Source organism: Octopus bimaculoides, chromosome 11 (assembly GCF_046866305.1).
Source record: "Octopus bimaculoides isolate indiv1 chromosome 11, ASM4686630v1, whole genome shotgun sequence".
Taxonomy (NCBI): Eukaryota; Metazoa; Mollusca; class Cephalopoda; order Octopoda; family Octopodidae; genus Octopus; species Octopus bimaculoides.
Window position 1 is genome coordinate 22,349,797 of NC_142938.1, and position 23,543 is coordinate 22,373,339.

The window sequence follows — 23,543 nt, forward strand, 5'->3', positions numbered from 1 at the left end:
AAAATCAGAAACAGCAACGTTTGGAAGCCTGCATTATGCTACTTTCTTGTCACAAAAATGAATCATTTTTTAATTGAATTGTAAGATATGATGAGAAATGGATCTAATACAACAACTGTAAATGTTCAGCACAAAGATGAGCCACCAAAACAGTCCAAAAAGCAAAATTCATCAAAAGAAGCTGATGGTGTGTGTTTGGTGGTCTTGCGCAAGTGTGGTCCATTATGATTTCATTAAACCTGGTTCATCAATCACAGCCAAAGTATACTGTAGCCAACTGGACCAAATGATGCAGAAACTTACAAAAAAACAGCCTAGATTAGTCAACAGATCCACTCCTATTTTATTGCAAGACAATACCAGACCACACATTGCAAAATGACATTGGCGAAACTACAGGAGCAGGAGTTGGAAGTTCTCCATCATCCACCATACTCACCTGATCTTGCCCCCACTGACTACCACTTCTTCCAGAATTTGGATAACTGTTTGATAGGAAAAAAATTTAATTTCAACGATGCTGTAAACAGGCCTTCCAAGATTTTATTGACTCTAGATTGCCAGGCTTTTACAGTTCCAGGCTGGAGAAGCTACCGCTGAAATGGCAAACGCGTATTGACAATATAGGTGCATACTTTGATGAATAAAACTATTCCTTGTATTCATAAAACATTAGTAAACTTTTTTCTTTTCTACAAATTTCATACTTGATGACCTAATCTATATATATAAAATGTAGCTCATGGGCTGGTTCTTTTGCGTATGACAATGTATTTATGGGGTAGCACATATAATTATGTACATATAATATACACGTGTATGCACCCACAAGCACATATATGCATAAATACATACACACATATATGTATTCACCATGATAGATCGCTAGCCACTACACATTCTTTATTTTCTCTCCTTGTTTCTTTCTGTGTTCCTTTCTGTGGAAGAGCATAGGCTTGAAACGTTGAAGACTTTTTCACTTCCCAAGCGTTATACTAATACATCTGTTTGTTGTCTACACCACCTGTCTTCGTCTTTTGTTTTCTTTTGTGAATTTTCCCTATATATATATATATATAAACAAATAACAACAGATGGATAATGAGTCAGTCCACTATGGCTGTTTCCAGCAAGTTTTTAATTGATTAATGGAGAAATTACATCATTAGAAAAAACTGTTTTCATCAGGTTAATACATAAATCACAACATTCAAAAACATTCAAAAGCCAACAGTTTGTGCCACTTCATAATTCTATGCAGGTCATAAGAATGAATTTGTTCAGTTTGGCTGTATCATAGGAGAAAAATGCTGTGAGGTTAGGAGTGGTTAGTGGGGTAACAAAGATTTATAACAATGAAGGAGGTTAGAGGATGGGCTAAGAGGAAAATCAGATAGCAAAGCATCTCGCCCCTACAACTAAGATAGAGTTAATTTTTTTATCTTTTATTTCTATTCAACAAGAGGGTTTGGGGCTAAGTTCAAAGGTCAAGGTTAACCAATTACTTATTTATTTATTTAACAACCTTCTATATGCCTCGACATATTTCCAAGTTTTTTTGTTTATAATGGTGATATCACTTCTAGTGTCTAATTTCATTTTAACATTTATATTTCTGATTTTTACCTTCACGAATTTCCTCATCGTTATATTACCAATTTCTCCCAATGATATACTATTTATTCTTTTTCCTTTTGTTCTGACGTTTTGTCATCTTCGTTCTACAATGCATCTTTATATGTCCTCTATTTCCACAATGACAGCACTCCGCTTTCTTAAATGGACAATTTTTTCCCCCGATGTATACCTCCACATACAAAACATGAGTCTATTTCCTGATTTTTGTTGTGTTTTTTAAAAAACACTTTATCTCTATTCTGACTATTTCGCACTTGCTCGTCTTAATTTGACTATCCTTTCACATTCTTCTGACACTTGCTGTAGGGTTACATCTAGTTTTGTTCTTGCTTTGTGAGAATTTTAGTTCTGTGTCCTTTTTGGCAGTAAGTCCCTGTGTAAAAATCAGGCATTTGAACATAACTGGCATTAATTCATCCAGCTTAAACTTCTCGCATTCCCTGCTTACTCTACCAGTATATGTGATGTAGTCCTCGTCATTGTTTTTCTCTATGTTCAGATATTTCTAATGTGTGTTGAACAATGAGCTTTTTTCACAGCAAAATTTTACACAATATATCTATTGTTTCAATACAGTTTACATCCGAAGGTTTTCTTGAGAGTACATAATTACTGTATCGTTCATGATCTGCAGCTACCAGTTTTCTCAAGATTAAGCACATTTTCATCTTATTGTCCCAATCTTTACATTCTTTCTCAAAGATTTGCTCATATCTTCTGTAGTATTCTTTGAAGGTAACTCCTTCGCCAGGTTTGTATTTCAACTCTGTTATGGAATTTGCAACATAGTCTGACGAGAACATTTTTTCTGAATTCCCTGACAACTTCAGTAATTGCAGCATTTGTTGCTGTAATATTATTTGTTGTTGTTGCTTCTATTGTTGCCCTTGCAGTTGTATCTGCTGTTGTTGTTGCTGTTTTTGCAACTTGAGCAAAGTTTCCAACAAATTTTCCATACTTTTACGATTTTTCATGAAATTCGTACACCAACTTTATGAGTTCATAAACACCTCTTCAAGTTTCTATTAACTTCATGTGAATTGGTTTATCCTTATCAAATTTATTAATTCCTCATGAGTTGTTTAAGTCCTCATCACCACTGTTATAATCCTTAAAAATGTTGGATTGTTATAATATCCACTTTGGTATACAGTATACTTAGTAAAATCAGTAAAGAACAACTATCTCTGACCACCTACTACATACTACGGTACTTCACGTACTTCTCTTTACTTATAGTAACTATGTTATTCCAGTCATCATGTGGGAGGGGTTACTATTATTACTAATTTCCTACAACAAATAGAATATATGATAACCATAGTTCAATAATTCTAATAATGTAATTTCTCCATTAATTAAAAACTCATTGGATACAGCTGTAGTGGATTGACACAATATCCATCTGTTGTTATTTGTTTATTTATTATTCGCCACTCTCAGAACCTGCTCCTTACATGGATCTGAAGTATATTGTGGACCGTACATTTCGTGCAATGTACGTTTCCTAGTGTAGCCTTAGGGCTCATGATATACTCAGTCAGGTGCAATTAATTGTATACATGTCCTGAATATCTTTCTACCTGTACTTTGGTACCCACATATATATTCCTCTACTTTTGTTGTGCATTTTTGACCCGACTTGGTGCCTTACCATTTGAGTGCCATATTCACTCAAATCCTGATCTATTATATTCTTTTATTCTTTTACTTGTTTCAGTCATTTAACTGCAACAATGCTGGAGCAATATATATATATATTATATTTAGGTCCCAGGGTCTGATTCAGCTAATCTATTATTTAATCCATTATTTACTTGGACACGGTCCAGATGTCTGAAATGCATTATCACTTCTCACCCACTCACCCATAAGAGTTTATCTTATATATAGTATTTGATATGCATTTATTTGTCTATATATAGGCTCCTAGTGTAAAGTTTCCCTCGCCTCGTCTTACAAGCTGCATGGCAACCTCACAAGTGTTGGTGGTTAAAAACAAAAACACAGAGCACATATAAATCATGTACATGCATGTTTGTATATGTATATGTGTATGTGTGTGTGTGTGTGTGTGTGTCTGTGTGTGTCAGTATGTATGTGTGTGAAGATGTATATATGTATGTATGTCTATCTGGCAGCCTGTCTGTGTGTCTGTCTGTATGTATATGAGTAAATTCTGATGTTACCTGTACAGAGGAACATAAAGCACTTAGAATAAAGATCTCAAAATTTTAGGACTGATTGTCAATGTTTTCTTAAAGCTGCAAATTCAAGAAAATGCTGTTCATTTCATTGAATATCATACATTGTAATGAAATATATATGAAGATGTGTATAATTGAATCATTATAAATCGTCAAGCACCCACTACACTCTCGGAGTGGTTGGCATTAGGAAGGGCATCCAGCTGTAGAAACTCTGCCAAATCAGATTGGAGCCTGGTGTAGCTTCCTGGTCCACCAGTCCTCAGTCAAATCGTCCAACCCATGCTAGCATGGAAAGCGGACGTTAAACGATGACAACGATGAAGTTCCTGGTTTTAACATTTAAAATCTGACCACTACACTCTCCACTAAAGAACCTTCAGTTTACTTGGCTTCTTTCGTCTCGACCTGCTTACTGTTTCACCTTCTCAGAACTGTAGCTTCCTACATGTTCCTTTCTCATCATGTTTTCCCACCATTCATTGCCCTACGGAAGTTCAAGTTGAATGTTAATTGTATTTACATCACTAATCTGAAAAGGTTTCTGAATGTTTGGGGTTCAACTCCTTTTTGTCAGGCCAACTTATAAAATAAATATAAATGGCAGAACTGAAATAACAGGTTTGAAAATGGGAGAGAGACATAGAATGAATCTTCATCAAATAATTATTTGAGATTTAGCTTTCCTTCGAGAGCTCAGTGCTGAATATATATGTTTGTTGTCGTTGTTTAGCTCCAGGACAACCAGGATTGAGAAGGCCTATGATCAAAGACATTCCATCTTCTTTGTAGACATGGCACACCTTAGGCTACATTACCAATGCACCTTCCTGTTTTAAGATATTAGGTGTTATTTGAAGTCGATTTCATTGTCAATCCAGGTAAATTGAATGACTGCTAGCTTGTTGAAATATAATTATCTACATTGGTAGATTCCACTAATGAATTAATTACCTTTCACTTTAAAACATATGTGGCTTTAGTCTGAAACAATTTTCACAAAACACACACACACACACACATATGTGCAAGCAGAGAGAGAGAAAGAGAGCGAGAGAGAAAGAGAGCGAGAGAGAAAGAGAGCGAGAGAGAAAGAGAGCGAGAGAGAAAGAGAGCGAGAGAGAAAGAGAGCGAGAGAGAAAGAGAGCGAGAGAGAAAGAGAGCGAGAGAGAGAGAGAGTCAGTTAGTTGAATTAAAGAAAGAAAATCTGCATGGAATTGAATATGTTGTACAATATTTTGACGGTGAGTGAGAATAGAGATTAAAGCAGTCTGTGAGTGTCTGGTCAGAGACATGAATTAATGAAGAGAATAGCTGGTGTAATCGATAGAAAAATAATGAAAGATATTTTTTTTACACTGCCTGTATCAGTGAAGAAGCCTGTTTTTAGGTGCTCAGCCTACTAGAAACAGCAGCCAAATCTTCCCGAAATTAAATCCTAGTCTTTTTAAAAAGGAAACATTGGATACTATAGAGCCTAGATATTTTTTAATGGCTTAGCCAGAGGAGTAAGTAGTAAGTCCATGACCATTTTAAGGGCCTTTCAGATTAATGGGAAGAAGTTATCTTCAGATAGGATCCTGGTTCAAATGCTTGCAACAGAGTGGACTTTGCTAAAGACTCCTAGGAGTCAGATAACAGTATTATACTAGATGACTGATAGAGTCTACCACTCAAGAGCAAGAATGACTCCAACACCAATGAGCCTCTATATAGTTTCTATCAATCAAACATTACCTACAAGGTATAGGTTGATATGACCGCACTATGGTCAAGGCTGAATTAAGGTTACTGAGGCTTAGCAACAACAATGTCACCATTGACAACACCAGCAGCAGCACCAACAACAACAAAATAAACAAAAACAAAAAGGCTAGCAGAATTGTGGTGAAGTCATCAAGTAACATAAACAAGTTAGTAACCAAATAAATTTCTGATTGATGAGCATATTATGAGAACAGTTGTTGTTGCTTAACTACAGGCTAACCCTGATTAGGCAGTCATATAAGCAGGAAGCATTCCAACCATAACCAACTCTTTTTTTTTCCAACTTACAATGTGTGTGTGTGTGTATGTGTGTGTGCGTGCGCGCGCGCGTGTTTTTGTGTGTGTATGTGTGTACATAGGTATATATGCATTGTATCTATACATTTTATTTATTTATTTATGTGTTTCAGCCAAGTGGCTGCGGTCATGCTGGTGCACCACCGTGGTATATATATTTTATATATATATACACACATAAAGTTTGACTGTCTACTTTGTATATATACAAGTTCTACTGTCTGTTTTGTCATGACTTCTATGGGTAGATGCCCTTCTTAACACCAGCCATTTTGCAGAGTGTACCAGGTGCTTTTTATGTGGCACTAGCACCAGTGACCTCACTAAGTAACTTACGAGACTGAATGCGGGAGTAGTATTGAAGAAGATGATGTATATATATATATATATATATATATATATATATATATATATGTACTAGCTGAGCTACCCAGTAATACCCGGGAACAGGGATATTCCCAGTACCCATTACAATGCCTAATTTCTCTCAGTTGAAAAATGAAATCAAGACATAGGACAGATAACAGAAGGTATTAGTAAAATCATTGACAAAACAATAATACAAATAAATACGTGTGGAATCAGAAAATGACAATCGTTTGGTCAGATGAGTGGAAAGCTGCAAATATATAATCAATGGAAACATCAAGAGAATTGTAAAGGAGTGCTATGAAAAAAAAAAAGAACATAAAAGTTTGAAAAGTAAACAAAAAATTAAATTGAGAAAAGAGATTTTATACTTACAAAAATGGCTGAAATGGAGAGGCAACAACGTGGTGGTTATAAGAGTCGTAAGATGCTACGAGGAGGAAGAAAAAGCTTACAAATATGGTGATTTTTGTCATTTTTGGGCAAATTCTCTTGCAACCCAAGAGAAAATTTTAAGTGCACACATACTTAATTTGACGATTGTGTATAGTTCCACTGATCGTGAAAATCAAATATCGATTGCAACGGTTAGAACCAACAATTTAAGTGCAGGTGTTAAGAAAATACATGTTTTAACACACAACGCAGCAACATTTAGAATCGATAATTTTATGTTACAGCAACCTGAGAATGCTGAAATAATTGATGAACATTTTTAATCCCACAACAATTTAGGCCAAATTTCGTAAATCAGGTAATCAAAAATCATCTTATGCTTTGTTTGAGTGGCCTAGATAAAAAATTATTTGTCTCAACCCATCCTTAGTGCATATTCCATCTGTGTATAAAATTTCAAGAAAATCGGTTGAAACTTTAAAAGTTATGGCAAAAAATAACATTCATATGAGAATTTGCATTGAAATGCCCTATCGATCTTTGAAAAATCGATGCTGATAAAAAATTATCGATGTTTTTGAAATTTCAAGTGTGTAAGTAACTACATGGACATAAACCGTCCACATGTGTCAAGTTTCATCAAGATCAGTTGAATAGTCTTGGAGGAGTTAAAGTAACAAATTCATGAACACACACATACAGCCACAAACAGACAGAAATTGCCATTTATGTATATAGATGGTGCACACACACACACACACACACACACACACACACACATCTATATCTATCTATCTATCTATCTATCTACATACATACATACATACATACATACATACATACATATATATATATTTATATATATATATATATATATATATATATATATATATATATATATATATATATATATATATATATACACATATATAAATACATGGAAGGTGCTCATTAAAGAATGATGATGATGATAATATATATACATACACACAGAGGATGCAAGGGATATTTGAAGACATTTAATTATCAGTACGCAAATTAAAAGGTCTTTATTTCTTTCCGGTTCTCCAATGACAGATATAATGCAAGAAATGAAAAGACATCCAGTCACTGTTGCCGTATGTGCAGAACACACCGATTTAGAAATTGCCAACTTTCTTAATGTTGCAAGATGTTTTGTACACAGTGTTTGGATGGAATTGGAAATCTCTGGTTGAAATATTTCAACTGTACATTCTAAATACCTAAATGTTCAAAGACTATAAGGACACCACAATTTCATTCAACAGGTTCAAAACATTATCAACTATGAATCTGGAAAATAAATGAAGACCATTGTCAAAGAACTTCAAGTGCCATAGTGGACTACCAAAACTGTGGTGCGTGAGGACGTTCAATGCTGTGTACTGAGGGGAGGCCAGTTCATGTTTGCAAAGACACAGAGAAACTGTTTCATCTGTGCCAAGCCATCACTTAACAAGCTTAAAATCTCTTGTGAACATGGCATGCTTTGATTCTTCAACTAGACCAAAAGTCTAATGAGTGGAATGATAGATGCTCAGTGCAGATATTACTGATGTCCACAGAATGATGTGCACTAAATTTTCAGTGACTGTGATAGATTTAGGAGTGGTGAGTAATGAAAATGGTGCTACCTCATATTATTCCACAAGGTCTTAGAATTAATGCCAAGGTTCTGGAAACAATTGATAAGTCATGGATGGATGAAATATGCAGTGGAAGGCCATATGTGTTTCAACAAGACTCAACACCTTCTGACAAAGCCCATAGTAAAACAAGAATGGATGTCAGACAATCTTTATGATCCTGTAACACCAAATTTGTGGACTCTATACTTACTGGATTTAATCCCATGAACTAATACTTTTAGAGCAGTGTTGAAAGAAAGACTAATTGACACCTACACAGTATTATAAGTTTCACTGAAGGCCACCATTATTCAGTTGAATAAGGATCACTTAATGCAGGCATATCAACAATCTGAGTTTGGCACTGAAGCATTCATCAAGGTTGAAGTCAGATTCATGGAATAATCTTGTAAAAATGTTTATTGAGAACATATGCACAAATTTTTATTAAAATACATTTGGTTTTGCTAGATTAGAGTAATTTTAATAAATTACCAAATATCTCCTCAAACACCTCACTCACCCTGAATATATATAATATATAATATACAAACATGTATGCATACATACATGCATACATACGCACATACATACATACATACATACATACATACATACAATTGCATCCCCCTGTGTATCTTTCCCATTTTAAGATGATAATGTGTGATTTGCAAAATATCTGGTTGTTATTTCAAGCAGATGGATTAACAACATTATAGAAGCTCCCATCTCGTTTCACAAGAGAGCAGTTATTGTCATAATCAAGTATAATCAAGTTTTTTGTTTGTTTGTTTTTAATTCTTCCATTGGAATCATTTTTTGACTAAGACTAGAAATATATAATTTAACATTATCTGCACATAATTTTTAAGGGGCTGGTCTGATAACTGATATGATATCATAGATATAAATGAGAAGAAGAACAGGGCCCAAAAGATTACCTTGCAGAACATCTCTCTCAACTTGAAGATATTGAAGAATGGTATTCAATATGACCAAACTAAATTCTCTCAGATAATCTTTAACCCATCCTATTCCTTATGCATTAAAATGATATTACTGCATTATTTGTATGAATTTTCTGTGACTAACAGCAATGTATGCGTAAATGTAGAAAATATCTATAGTGTTATTATTATCTGTTTCTTTTGTCCAAGTGTCTAGATAAGACAGTAGATGAGTAATTGTAGAGTAATATGGTGGAAAGCATTGTTGATTAATTGATAAAAGTTCATTATATTTCCATTGACATTTAAGAGGTATTGTAGTAATATAATCTTATCTAGGATGTGACAGAAATTTATTTTATGCCTCCAGAAAGATAGGAAGCAAACTTGACCTTGGTAGGATTTGAGCTCATAACACAAAGATTGTTACTAAACACCATCAAAAACAAAATACCAGACAAGTACTAAGATCAATTTAATAATACCATAACATATGCAAGTTATGAATGAAATTACAGGTTTGTTAACCTTCCTGCATTGCATGAGAATTTCCAGCGGCATTCACCATCTCTTCATGCATTCAAACAATTCCACAAAATTTCTTGCATTTTAGAAATTCTCCATTATTTATGATGTTTTATCATGTCTCATTGTCCCTTTATGGAACATTGCCAGTAGCATATTGATTTGGTCTATCCTTTGGTTCATTCTGAAATATGTGGGGAAAAAAAAATGGCATGCTGTTATTGGTTTAAACAAAGTTTACTTTTTAATGTATAAGAAATCATGTTGAATGTGCAATTGAAATCAAAATACTTCTAGGCATATATGTGACAGAACATTGGATGAATCTCTGGTAGCGAAGCAATGGAGGTTAACTTTCGCAAAACTTGCACCAACTAAAGCTGATATGAAATTCAATCCAAAGCATACATCCATCCATTTTTGATGTTCACTATTCCAGGGAGGGCTGTGGAGGGTGTGGTCCTCAGGTACCTCCTCCATAGAGTTTTATCAATAACAATTGTCATTAGACTTTCTTGCTGGATTCCCAAGCATGACCAGTTAAGACTGAGTATTATCCAACCACCTTGTTCATAGTCTACCCCTAAGTCTCCTGCAGCTTGGCTCATCTTGAAGAATCTGTTTTGTGATCCCTTCCTGTGACATTTTCACCACATATTCATAGTACTGGAGCCGAGATTTCTCAATACAGAGAAGTAGTGGCTCAGTCTGGAGAGATTCTCTGATCTCTGAGTTATGCATCATGTTGAATAATGTTATTCTAGATCTCCTTCAGAGGAACTCCATTTCAGCCACTTGTGTACACTAAAATACGTTTTGGTCATTCCCAACATTCATGATTATAGGTGAGGATAAGCACAAAAACCAAATTGAAGATAACAAATTTAGCTTTCTTATCGACCTCTCCTCTTTTGAGGATCAAATGCTGAAGCTGGTGCATAACTGTACTAGCAGCTGCAAAACTAACATCCAGTTCAGCCTTTTGCACCCCCACCATTTGTGAATATGGTTACAAGATATTTAAACTTCTACAAATGCACAGCATAAAGGGTGTTTGTGAGGTGTGTGTTTGCAAAACATAGACTTTATGTATCAGAGCACAAAGGACATCATTTGCCATGTTGCCATAAAAATGCACATAAGAAATACTGAAATGGCAGATTCAGAAAAGATTACATTTGCTATTTGTCATGATGCTCATTTGGCTGATAAAGTACAGTAACAGTTATTATTCATGAATATGAAAGCTTTAATGAAAGCTTCAATTTATACACAGATTTTGATTATAAATGTGGAGGTTTAAAGCTGAAATCCTCATGACTCAGCATAACATTTCTATGAAAATCAATGATGATCTGAGTCTCCTGTTGACAAAATATTTCCAGACAGCAAAATTGCAAAGAAGTACAGTTCTGCAAAAGTGAAAGCCTTGCATGTTAAATGGATCTGTAGCTCTTACTTTTAAAGGTGATATCACCTTTTCTTATTACAGCAAAACTGAGAAGACAAAGAGCTGTGTTATTAATATAAACCACACAGGAACATGAATCTGCATGGAAAGGAGCTACACATGGAATATAATACTGAACACGGTAAACAGTAGAATATATAGTTTAGTGTATGTGTTATTATATATCGGCCATGTAAATTTACATGATATTACTGGAGTAATATGAAAGTAAATGAACTATGTCATTTTAGTCCTTTATGTGTGTACAATGTCTGTATTTCCTACTATGACAACAACTGAGAAACTTGTAAATAGATCTAAATAAGCAAACATGTTTATTCATGAATAATAGGTACTAGTGTATAACAGGTATACCACTAATAGTAGATGAAGAGGTTTTGGAAAAAAATAATACACATGTATAATCTGCACTGTAGGCTGGTGCTAAAATGATTGCAGTGTAGGTCATATATATATGTACGTACATATGTATGTATGTATGTATGTATGTATATATACACTCTATCCACTACAAACACACAGACTCACATTCATACCTCAACTTCACCTCCCACCCTAAACACACCAAGTTCTCCATCCCCTATTCCCAATTCCTCTGTTTATGCAGGCTCTGCAGTGACGACCATGACTTTGCGACTCAGTCTCTATTCATGGCTTGCTACTTCATCCTACGTTGATATCCCCTCACCACTATCCACACCACCCTTGCCAGAGCACGTTCCGTGGACCGTGCATCTGCTCTCTTCCCCCCTCACCTGCCCCACTGTCACCCATCTCCCGTTTCCCCTCACCTACCATCCCACCACCCTACCTCTCTAACGCAGCATTCTCCAAGCCTTCTGGCAACTCCAGTCCGACCCCTCCACTTCGCACATCTTCCTAACCGACGCCCCCCTCCTTCAAACGAGCCGACAACCTACGAGACCTCTTGGTCCACAGCTTCTTCCCTAATCCAACCTCCCAATCCAGCTCATTCCCCTGCTCCCGCCCATGCTACCGCACTTTCCCTTACCTCTCCAACACCACCATCCTCACAGGCACCGATCATTGTCCCTATCATATCACTGACTCCTTCACCTGCACTTCTAGCAATGTCATTTACTGCATCTCCTGCTCTCTCTGTCCTACTTTATACATCGATCAAATGGGATGCCGCTTAGCTGACCAGTTCGCGGAACACCTCCAAGACACGACTCGGCAACAACACCCCAGTCTTGCGCCATTTCCACTCTACTGGTCACTCTTTGCAACACCTGTCTGTGTTCAGACTGTCCTTGCACAGGGGCCATCCAGACTCGCATCTTCGCCATGAGCAGGGATTAATCTTCTCTCTTCACTCCTTTGCACCATGTGTGCTCAACTCTTCTCCCCTCTTCATCTAACCCTCCTCCTCTTTCCTCTCTTCCTTCCACACCTACTTCTTCCCTCCCACCTCTCCTCTCTTGCTCTGGCACCTACTTCCTTTCTTCACTCCTACCCACTTTCTTCCTTCCACCCTCTCCTTTCGTCATCACCCCTCCCTCATTACCCCACCCCTACACATTCCAACCCCACCATCCCTATACATCCCAGCCCACCCCAACCCATCCCTTAGACTCCATCCTTGTTCCCCCATACCACACCACACATCACCACACCACACCACACCACATCACACCACCCCACACATACTAGCACTGACCACTTCCCAGCACCTACACCATCATCCACACACCTACACATGCACACGTCAATGTGACCATCCCCCTTCCACATGCACATATATGCTCTCACATACACATGCATGCACACCTTCATTTTGGGATCACCAATACTTTATTATCACCCCTTCTTCCTAGCTCTCCTGTGTGACCCTTCTGTCCGGTATTCGCCATGATAGATCGCGAGCCACTAAACCTTATTCTAATTTTTCTCCCTGTTTATTTCTGTGTTCCTTTCTGTCGAAGAGCGTAGGCTCAAAACATAAAAGACTTTCTCACTTCCCGAGCGTTAAACTAATACATCTGTTTGTTGTTTACACTCCCATCGTCTTTTGTTTTTTTTTGTAAATTTTCACTATATATATATATATATATATATATATATATATATATATATATATATATAGATAGATAGATAGATATGTTTTTTATTAATAATTGGCAGAAGTTATAGAGTGGCTCAAGGGCCAAGTGTTCAAGTGCCATTGTATGAAACTCTCATGTCTTGGTACTTCTCAGAATGAAACATTATCAGAGAGTCACTCTGAAACTTCTGCAAATTATTGAAAAGTAACAAATATACACTCATGTTTTGAGTTCTCTTTTCCTGTTTGTTTCACTAAGCCTATATAGCTGGCCGCTGACGAATTTTCCTGACGAATGCTAGAAATGATGAGTAGATAGACAGCTGACAACTGATGAAGGGTCATTCTTTGTGTTACTTGTGCTATTTTCCATTTGTTTCTCTTGTTGTTTGCATATTGAAGTCATTTGTTTTTGTATTTCATGTTGTTTACTGTTGATGACGTTCTACCCATATATGCATATGTATATGTGTGTGTGTGTGTAATATTCGAGCGAGATTGTTGCCAGTGCCGCTGGACTGGTTCCTGTGCAGGTGGCATGTAAAAAACACCATTCGAGCATGGCTGTTGCCAGTACCGCCTGACTGGCCCTTGTGCTAGTGGCATGTAAACGCACTTACTACACTCTCGTGAACCTCAAGACAAGAAATAATACATGTTCAATTTATATTATAGAAGAATATATATATATACATACATACATACATACATACATACATACATACATACATACATACACACACACAGACACTCACAATTTGATGTTTTAGCAACATTTCCACGTTCAATATTAGCTAAATTTTTTAACAATCAATTTCTAATCATATGAACTCTGCATTCTAATAAGTTGTTGTTTATATTTGAAAATTTCTAAACATAGTCCTCAAATAAGTTATCTCATATTTGAAGACCAGAAAATATACTTACTTTTCCCTGAAGATATTTGACAATAGATCGTTTATTACATCTATAACAGTTAGGATTTTTTTGGCTATTTTTTTTATTGTCTTGTTGATCCAGTTCCTCTTATATTTATTCTTATAGGCATCTCTTTTAATTTGCATTACTTTTCCATTCTGGTACAAATAAAATGAATCAAGCATCTATTATATTTTTTCTTCTCCATTTTCTTTTATTAACTTTATAATTTATAAGACTATATATATGTGTGTGTGTGTGTGTGTGTGTGTGTGTGTGTGCATCGTCAATAGTTCATATTCAGAAAGTTAATTCTTATGGCCAGTCAGAAAGCTTAACAAATTGTAAAGAGGTTATGTGCCTTCAGCCTTTTGAGTTGGACAAGTCGCCTATACAGCTAAGTGGTTTATAGGTGCAAGATCAATGGCCACTCTCTGACTGGCCTTAGCAATTAACTTCCTAAAAATATCATTTACATATATATATATTTATATAAGGGGCATTACTACAGAATAATGCCACACACTGGACTTCTCAAAATAAACACATTTAGTACCGAATGCCAGGAAAAACAACCAACAGAAGATCAACTTTCTTTTAAATAACTCAACTATGTTATTTAAAAGAAAGTTGGTCTTCTTCTGTTGGTCGTTTTTCCTCGCATTCGGTACTAAATGTGCTTATTTTGGGAAGTCCAGTGTGTGGCATTATTCTGTAGTAATGTCCCTTATATAAATATAAACGAATAATTATATTCTTGGGAATAGAAATTTCCCTTATGAATTTTTTTACACACTGGCTTCTTGATAAAATTCTTGTAAAAGATTTTTATCCCTTTTTGAATTTATTAATCATATATATATATATATATATATATATATATATATATATATATATAAAGGGCATTACTACAGAATAATGCCACATTTTTTTACACACTAGCTTCTTGATAAAATTCTTGTAAAAGATTTTTATCCTATTTTGATTTTATTAACCTATATATATATATATATATATATATATATATATATATATATATATATGTGTGCTCTTGTTTCAGTATCAAGTTAATATAAAACCAATTTAATATGAAACTGAAGCAGTACTCGGTACTCTTAGTAGAGTATGAGTCTATTGAACTTTTACAAGTACAGGGGTGACATGACTTTTAAGTTTCAGCCTGCTAGCCTTCATTGGCTAGACAAGTAACAAGCAAGTGGATTTGGTTTCGAATCTCAGGCAGAGCCAAGCAAAGTCCCTACACACACACACACACATATATATATATATACACTGTCTAAGAATCCATAAGTCAGAAAAAATATGTACTTGTATATTTGTTAATAATGTGAATATATTAATCGATGTGTACAGTATCATATATCCATTACAGCTGATCTTTACCAATCGGTTTCGCACTAGGGGTTCGACAAAGTGTTAGGTAACAGCCTGATTATGTAACCCTGCATTCTTCAGAGGTGGCAGTTCTGCATATATATATATATATATATATATACAAACTCACAATTTCTTTTGTGCCAAACTAGTTCTTGTGTATAATATGCGTCTTTAATTTTAAGGTCTTAAAAAGATGGAAAAATGTGAAATAAGCCCAGTAATATACGAAAGTACTCAAAAGTAACTGACAGCTATAAAAAAAAAAACTATTGTAATTTAGGTTTATCATTTTTCCAGTGTTTCTGTAAAGTTTTTAAATTTTTTTTATTTAGATACCTCAATTATAAAAGAAAACCTAAGACTGATGAAGTGAAAGGATATGAAAAAATAGTAAGGAATAAACAAAAAGCGATAAAGCAATTATTGCAAATTTGATCATCCGTAGAAAGTATAAAAAAAACAAACTAGTAGGAGTATAAGAGAAGTGAGAAGTCCAATCCGTTATCCGCCCTCTGCTCAGTTGTGTGAATGCAAGCGAGCGAGCGAGTTGAAGTGCGCATGCGTCAGTCGTTGATCTAGCCAAGATGATGGCGGATTCTAAATATTCTAAAGGACTGACAGTCATGTCAGGCACAAAACCCGTACCCATGAAATTGTTTGCTACACGGGAAATAGAGAAATCGTCGCCCAGTTGTGTCCCGAGGTAAGTGGTCAGCTTTGAAACTAGCCGCCCCTGACATTTGTAGTCTCTTACTTTCTCTCTTTATAACCTGTCCGCATAAATATGTATATTATTACATTTAACCCATTCATTTCTCATCTGTCTCCGTGAAATGAGAAACTGGAAGATTTGTGGGGAGATTTTTGTTTTCTCCTCTCACTCATCTGTCATGTGATTATTCGGCTTCCTTTTCTCCATTGATATCATATGGAAAATTTGAAGGAAAATGAAAAACTGACTGTCGCTGATATTTGTTTGTTCTGTGGTCAGCCTGTTTTTACCAACTCTTGTTCTCTTTATTTTCTTCTTATTAGAAATGTGGATTCTTATTTAGTTTCTTCTCTGCAACAGCCAAAAAAGAATAAATGAAACTATTTAGCATCGACCGTGTCTCGTTTATAATTCTGAGGGTTTGTACCTATATTAAACTGAAGTGATCCCGCAACCCGGGTTACTGTTTATATCTCTTTCTCACATGATACATTGTCCTATGGCAAAAGCATAGATGTCTCGATCTTCATTCCTTCCTTCATCTCAAAAGCTCATGCTGCGTGTCTGTAATACATTATTACAGTTTTGTCTTGTTCGAACAGCAGTGTTTATGTATTGCATAAACATGTAAAAATACTCCTATACATAGTTTCACATAAGAGACGTGCGTTCCTACACACCACACTCGAGACATACGTGCGGATACATATTCATATAAACGCTTACACATATATACACATATTCACACTAAAACATACACACACATATATATATATAGCGAAGTGTGTGTTTACATATACATAGTGGCATGTTTATAGGATACATAATCATGTATATGTTTACAACCATAGGCATGTAGATATATCAACTCATGTACTCGTTTACATACTTGTTCGCCTATATACACGTACAGTTAATTATCGTGTAAGATATACACATACATAGTGACACATAAGAACGTACACACCCCAATATGTATACACGAATCCCAAAAGCCCAATGTTCCAATACAGTGACGCAGACCAACAGATTTACTGACGCACACGCAACTTGTTTAGTCATTTTTCTGATGTAAACATACATACTAACAAATGCACACATAGTCATGTTCCTGGCCCACTCTCGTATATTTAGATATATAAATGCACACATCTATGACACAAGCAATAGCAACACACACATAGCGTAGTCCCAAAAATGAAATTGAAAAATATTAAAACACTAAGCGTATCTTTTCATATACATATTCAAATTAATATTCCTCACATTCCTAATTCGACCTACTACAAATAGTTGACAGATCTTCATATCCTCTCTTTCTAAAAAAAAAAAAAAAGTACACTTTAGTTAATGTAGTTTTATAAACGAAAAAAATAGAAATACAGACAAAAGCCGATATGATCACGGCTTTCATCAGAAGTCTGTTTAATCAGAGCTGACTTGGGCCTTTACAACGAAAACATCACAGTTTCTTTTACATACATACGAAATATATGCATTCACTGAGTATTTTTTCTCCCTGGTCCTTACAAATAGGGATTCATGCATAATCCTCCCACATTTACATTGCCTTTTAGATCCTCACACAAACATGTTCTCTATTTTTCACACACATATACACCGTCTTTTTAGTGTTTTGGCGCATTGCTCCTATGATTCCCCAAAACATCAACTGTATGTCAGCTCTCATGAGCCGGCACTACGACGACCCTTTTCTTTCGTAAACTATGCTAATTATTAGTCGGTAGTTGTAAAGGTGATTGATTGCTATGGCGTTGATGTGTGCCTGGTAGATGTTTGTGGTATCATCTGTCTGTTGTGGGTGTGTCTCTTATGGTGGTCATCATGTATGTTTTGATTTGTGACATGTACATGTATCTCTTGTGTGCGTGCACTGTGGTTGTGTGTGTGTGTAGACACACACACACACACACACACACACACACACACACACACACACACACACAGGGTGTTGTAGTATTTGGACAAATTTTAAACGCAAGTAACTAACTAAGACTGAAAGAAGTGCATTGTAAAATAAAATATGCTCCATCATTATGAGACACCATATATATGTATATATATTCATTTATTTCACACCTCGTATAGCATATGAAGATGGTGAGTTTTCTAGTCCCTTATCATCTCTTTAAAATCGTATCGAATGATCGAATCACCTGTCTTTTCTCTACTGCTCACATCTGCTTTATTGTTGTTACCTCCTCTACCGTTAGTGCTAGCCAGGTCAGTACTATGCTGTGCTAGTGATAATCTCGGTGCCGGTGCCTCTGCCCATGTCACTGAAACCGTATGTGTATTTTTTCATCTCCAACCAATATCACCATTATTACTACCACCACCACACTATTATTACCAATGCAATTACGAATACTACTACCAGTGGTATTAGTAGTAGTAGTTACATTAGTATCACTCCCATCATCTACCAGCAACAAACACTATTATAACTATATTGAAAAACCATAAACATTATGCTGGATGCCATCCATCTTTCAAATTTTCATTATAATTTCCTGTGCAGTGAGCAAGGAGATGTTTGTTGAGGAAGAATTAAAAGAAAAATTTAACATTGTTTATTGAAGACAGAAAAGTATAAACGTCAAAACAAAACACAAAGAAATCCAAGAATATTGCGTTGAACTTGTCACAAGACTTTTTTGTCTTCCACTTATGATACTGCCACAGCCGAATCCATTTCCAACTCCCTTTCTATAAATTACTTTTTTTGTTCCCCTTGAAATTGCTGTTGTTGTTTCGCCCCTCCCCCTTGTCAGTCCTAATCTAGCAGACCTATGATCAAACACACTCCGTCAGTGACCATCTCGTCTTTTTTTTTTTTATATTCTCGATTACATCATTATCTGTTATATCTTTGCCCTTTTTTTAGGGTGCGATTTGAGCGTGGTGACCTTCATCCAAGTTGCTAATAACGTTTTAAAGGAATTTATCTATCTGCAGATTTTACGTCACAATCGGAAAGTTATATATATATTTCTCCAATGATCCAATTGGAGACCAAGGTTTCTTTTTTCCATTTTTCCATCCAAGCTCTTTCGAACCCATGTATAAAGTTCGCTAGTTAAATCAAATTTGTTGCTGTTTAATCAAGGCTTGATCGGCGAAAGCATTTAAAATTTTTCTTATCAAAGCAGAACATTGTATTAGCAAAAACGTGCTTAATATTACAATGAGTACCCAATTAAGAGATGGAAAAATTAAATAAAATTAATCGAGTCCTCACATTTTCTTTTCTTTCATACATAATAAGTCTTCGTTCATATTGAGCATGTTTCACAGTTTCAAGCTGTAAACATGTGTTTGTCGTTCGATCCCAGATTAGCCAAACTAAATGCGATTGATATATGTATACTGGACATTTGCTAATGATATGAGGGAATGTAATAATATTAATCCATTTTTGTAGTTAGTTAATCTCAGGGACAAGTGAGCGGTTATGTTCTGCCACTTCTTCCTTTTCTTTCTGGTCAGTGCTCGTTTCGCCCCAGAACCGCTTTAACCGTGCAGACCTTTGATCAAAAGTGTTTCAACGGTGACCATCCCGTCTCATACCAGATATATTATATCCAGTCAATGCTTTTCTTATTGTTGGTCAAGTTCGATTGAGCACTTATAATCCAAGGCATTCCAGCCATGACTATCTTTTTGATATATCAAAGATTACACTATCCAATGTATTCTTATCTTAAGACGATAGGGCACACTTTGAGGGGAGATTTGGTAGTTATTTATTGCAGGTCGGACGACTATGCGGAAGCTCTCTCTTTTAGCGCGTAATAGTATATTTATGTGTATTGAAGGGTTATTTTAAATTAAAAATATCGATGAAGTTCGTAACAGTAACTGTCAGTCTACATTTGTAATTTTCAATCTCATTTTTGGTTGAAAGGAGCTTCGACGTGGCCGCACTATATACTAGAAGTAGCAGTCAAATCATTCTCAAACCAAAAACTCGACCGTCTTAAAATATTAAAAAAAAACTCATTGGATAATGTAATTCTAGATGCATTGTAACTGGGGATACAAAACAGACTGGGTGGTCACCACTGGAATGTCATTCGATCGTAGGTTTGTTTGATCAGACCTGACCTGGGGTTAAACCGCAACAACAACCTGTCTAAAGAAGACTTATCGTGACGCAAGATGTCGCATTGGCCATTAAACTTGAAAAGTCTGGTGTTGCTGTTGTTAATGTTGGTAGTAATAATACTGATGACGATATTACTGCTGCTGCTGTTATTAGCAGTGTTGTTTTCCCCTTTATCTCTATTGGGTCCGCACCACCACCATCTTCCCCCCACCTGCCCCCCTTGTCCGTTTGTATCTGTCATTTCTCGTCACAGGTAGCAACCATCCATTCCATACGTTCACATTAGTGTTGTTTCCACACGACATTATTGCAATTTTATTTATTCTCCATATAACAACAGCATAGTAGCATTTTAAGACTCGCGCACATTTTTTCCTTCACTATACTGTCGTTCAATTAATTCACTCTGTCGTCCTTCTCTCACTCTTCAATTCTTTCTGTGTGTGTGTGTGTGTCACACTGACTCTTGTTTTCTTTCTCATTCCGTTACACTCTCGAACTATTTCTCTTCTCTTTCCTCCTCTTTCTGTTTCACTCTCTCTCTCTCTTTATGTTATACTCTATCTTTCTCTCTCTTTATGTTATACTCTATCTTTCTCTCTCTCGCTCTCTTACTCACGCACACGCATTTTCTGCCTCGCACTCTTTTTGTCTTTTCCCTCCTCTCTCTCTCTCTCTCTCTCTCTCCGTGTCTCTCGCACACACAAACACACTGTCACAGTTTCACACTGTTTCTGTCTGTGTCATTTACTTTCATTGATCTGTTAAAACAAATTGGTTTTTCATATTATTAAAATAACTTCGTTCATAAATTCTGCTGCATTAAAAAAAAAATTAACTATAATAATATACTTAGCAACCTAGCTGTCTGTGTGTGTGTGTGTGTGTGTGTGTAAGAGACGTATAATTATATTTTATTTAGTACAATAACCTATTAAAAGTTGTCTCTATAAACCATGTTTTCTTAAAATTTTTTTTTTAAATCATTAGTTTGAATATAATATTTTGCAGAGCAAAATAAATCAAGTTACCTCAAAATACACACAAATTACAATATTTCTAATGAATTTCCAAAAACACATGGCGCATCTAACATGAAACTCTATGAAATGTTTCTTTAGCAATATTTCGCATTATCAATCTGCAGCTTGCTTTGATCTTTCTAAAAGCGCCTCTAGCAGTCTTCAAATTAAGAGCAAAATGGCAGGAATATTTCTTCGGTGAATAATTCAATCATTTAATAGGTTACCAGAAGTGTATTCCAAAGATATTTTATCATTTCCTTGCAACGCTTTTCTTCTGTTTTAAGCACCATGTGTCTTGTAAGTTTTTCAGGTTGTTAAAAATCAAAAAAAAAAAAAAAAACGAAAAGGAAACGCACGACGAAGCTGATTTATTAAATTTTTATCATTTATTTGTTTCAGTCATTGGACTGTGGCCATGCTGGGGCACTATCCTTAAAGATTTTAGTTGAACATATTGACACCCCTGTAATTATTTTAATTATTTGTAAGTCTAGTACTTATTCTATCGAACTTTCTTTGTTGAATTTAGCAGTTCGATAAACCAACACCAGTTGCCTTGCAGTGGTAGGAGACAGACAAAAGATGCACACGTGTATACAAACACACATGATAGGCTTCCACACGATTTCCATCAACCAAATTCACCCAACGCTTGGTTGGCCCAAGGCTATAATTAGAAGACATTTGCCTCCGGTACCACACAGTAGAACTGTACCTGATACTGCAAGGTCGCAAAGCAAATTCCTTAACTAGACACCCCATGCCTATGCTGCAAATACAATAATTATAAAAAAAGTCAAATAACTAAGGAAGGTAACATTGGTCAATGTAGTTCTTAGTATCTAAAAACAAAAGGGTGGGGGTTATGTGGTGGGACCTTCTTTTTGATCATAGATCTACTGAATTAAGACTAACCTGGAGTTAAACGATAGCAACTACAATTAATATTTATAAATTGCATGTTGTCTGTTTCAAATATTGTTTTCTGTCAGGTTTCTCTGGTCGTCTATCGATGTATTGTGATTGATTTTTGTTATTTTAATCCAACAACTTTTGTGAATTAAAATCATGTGTTGAACCTCATTAAAATGCAGCAGCAAGATACTTTATGAAAAATATAACAATGCAAATATCAAGAGATAATTCTAAATAAACTTGAAATAGATGAATAAATGACTCTATATCAGTTCTCACTTGAAGATTGCAATGGCATGAAAAACAAATTGTGAGACAAAATTTTGATTTCTGATTCAATGAAAAAAGAAACTTAGGTTGGAAAGGAAGTCCATTTCACAATGGGAAAGAAATAAATGCATTTTTGATCTTAATTGATATCTTTAACCAAGTTAATATTCCTCTTCAGTATTAGTAACATAATTTCACCGATTTTTCTAATTGTCTAGCTTTCAGGCATAAAATTCTTCAGGTTTCAAAAAGGAGTAACATTGAATATTATTTTTTTAACCTTTTCACAATTAATAAAACTGTCTTCCCCCTAAATAATGTTACAATGATTGGTAAAGATGATAATCAGATGAAGCAAGGTCAGGAGAGTAAAAGAGGATGAAGCAAAAATTCCATATTTAGTGCTGTAATCTTTTTCTGTGTTACTTTGGCAATATGTGGTCTTGCATTACAACTGACCAATAATGGACACATTTTCTTCAAATCTTTATGGAATACTTCTAGTTGATGACAGTACCTCTCTCCATTAATTGTTGCATTTTGATTCAAGTGAACCATCTACTCAGTGAACTAGCATGTAAGTGGCTGAGTACTCCACAGACACACGTATCCTTGATGTAATCCTCATGCATAATCAGTGTGACACAATGTATGAGACAATCATTCTAACAGTTTCATCCAGAAGCTTTGAATTAACCGGAGGTTTATTATAAAAGATGTCATGCAATGAGGTCGACATGGAACTTCATGGTTGCAAAACAAACTTCTTCACAATTTGACCATGCCATATCCAGCACTCAAAACATAGAGTGGGGAAGAAACCCTGTCCCATTTCTGTCACTTGA

At 35.5% G+C, this 23,543-nt stretch overlaps 1 protein-coding gene across 50 annotated transcripts in view; it reads left to right on the forward strand.

The window, feature by feature from the left end:
* The first annotated feature begins 16,207 nt into the window (after positions 1 to 16,207).
* The window catches only part of LOC106879405 (phosphofurin acidic cluster sorting protein 2), a 296,592-nt gene continuing 289,256 nt past the window's right edge, over positions 16,208 to 23,543 (forward strand). For all 50 annotated transcript variants that reach the window (XM_089360530.1, XM_089360531.1, XM_089360532.1 and 47 more), the window contains exon 1: positions 16,208 to 16,350. In XM_089360530.1, coding sequence (XP_089216656.1) covers positions 16,232 to 16,350 — 119 coding nt within the window. In that variant the 5' untranslated portion in view covers positions 16,208 to 16,231. The remainder of the gene's footprint in view (positions 16,351 to 23,543) is intronic.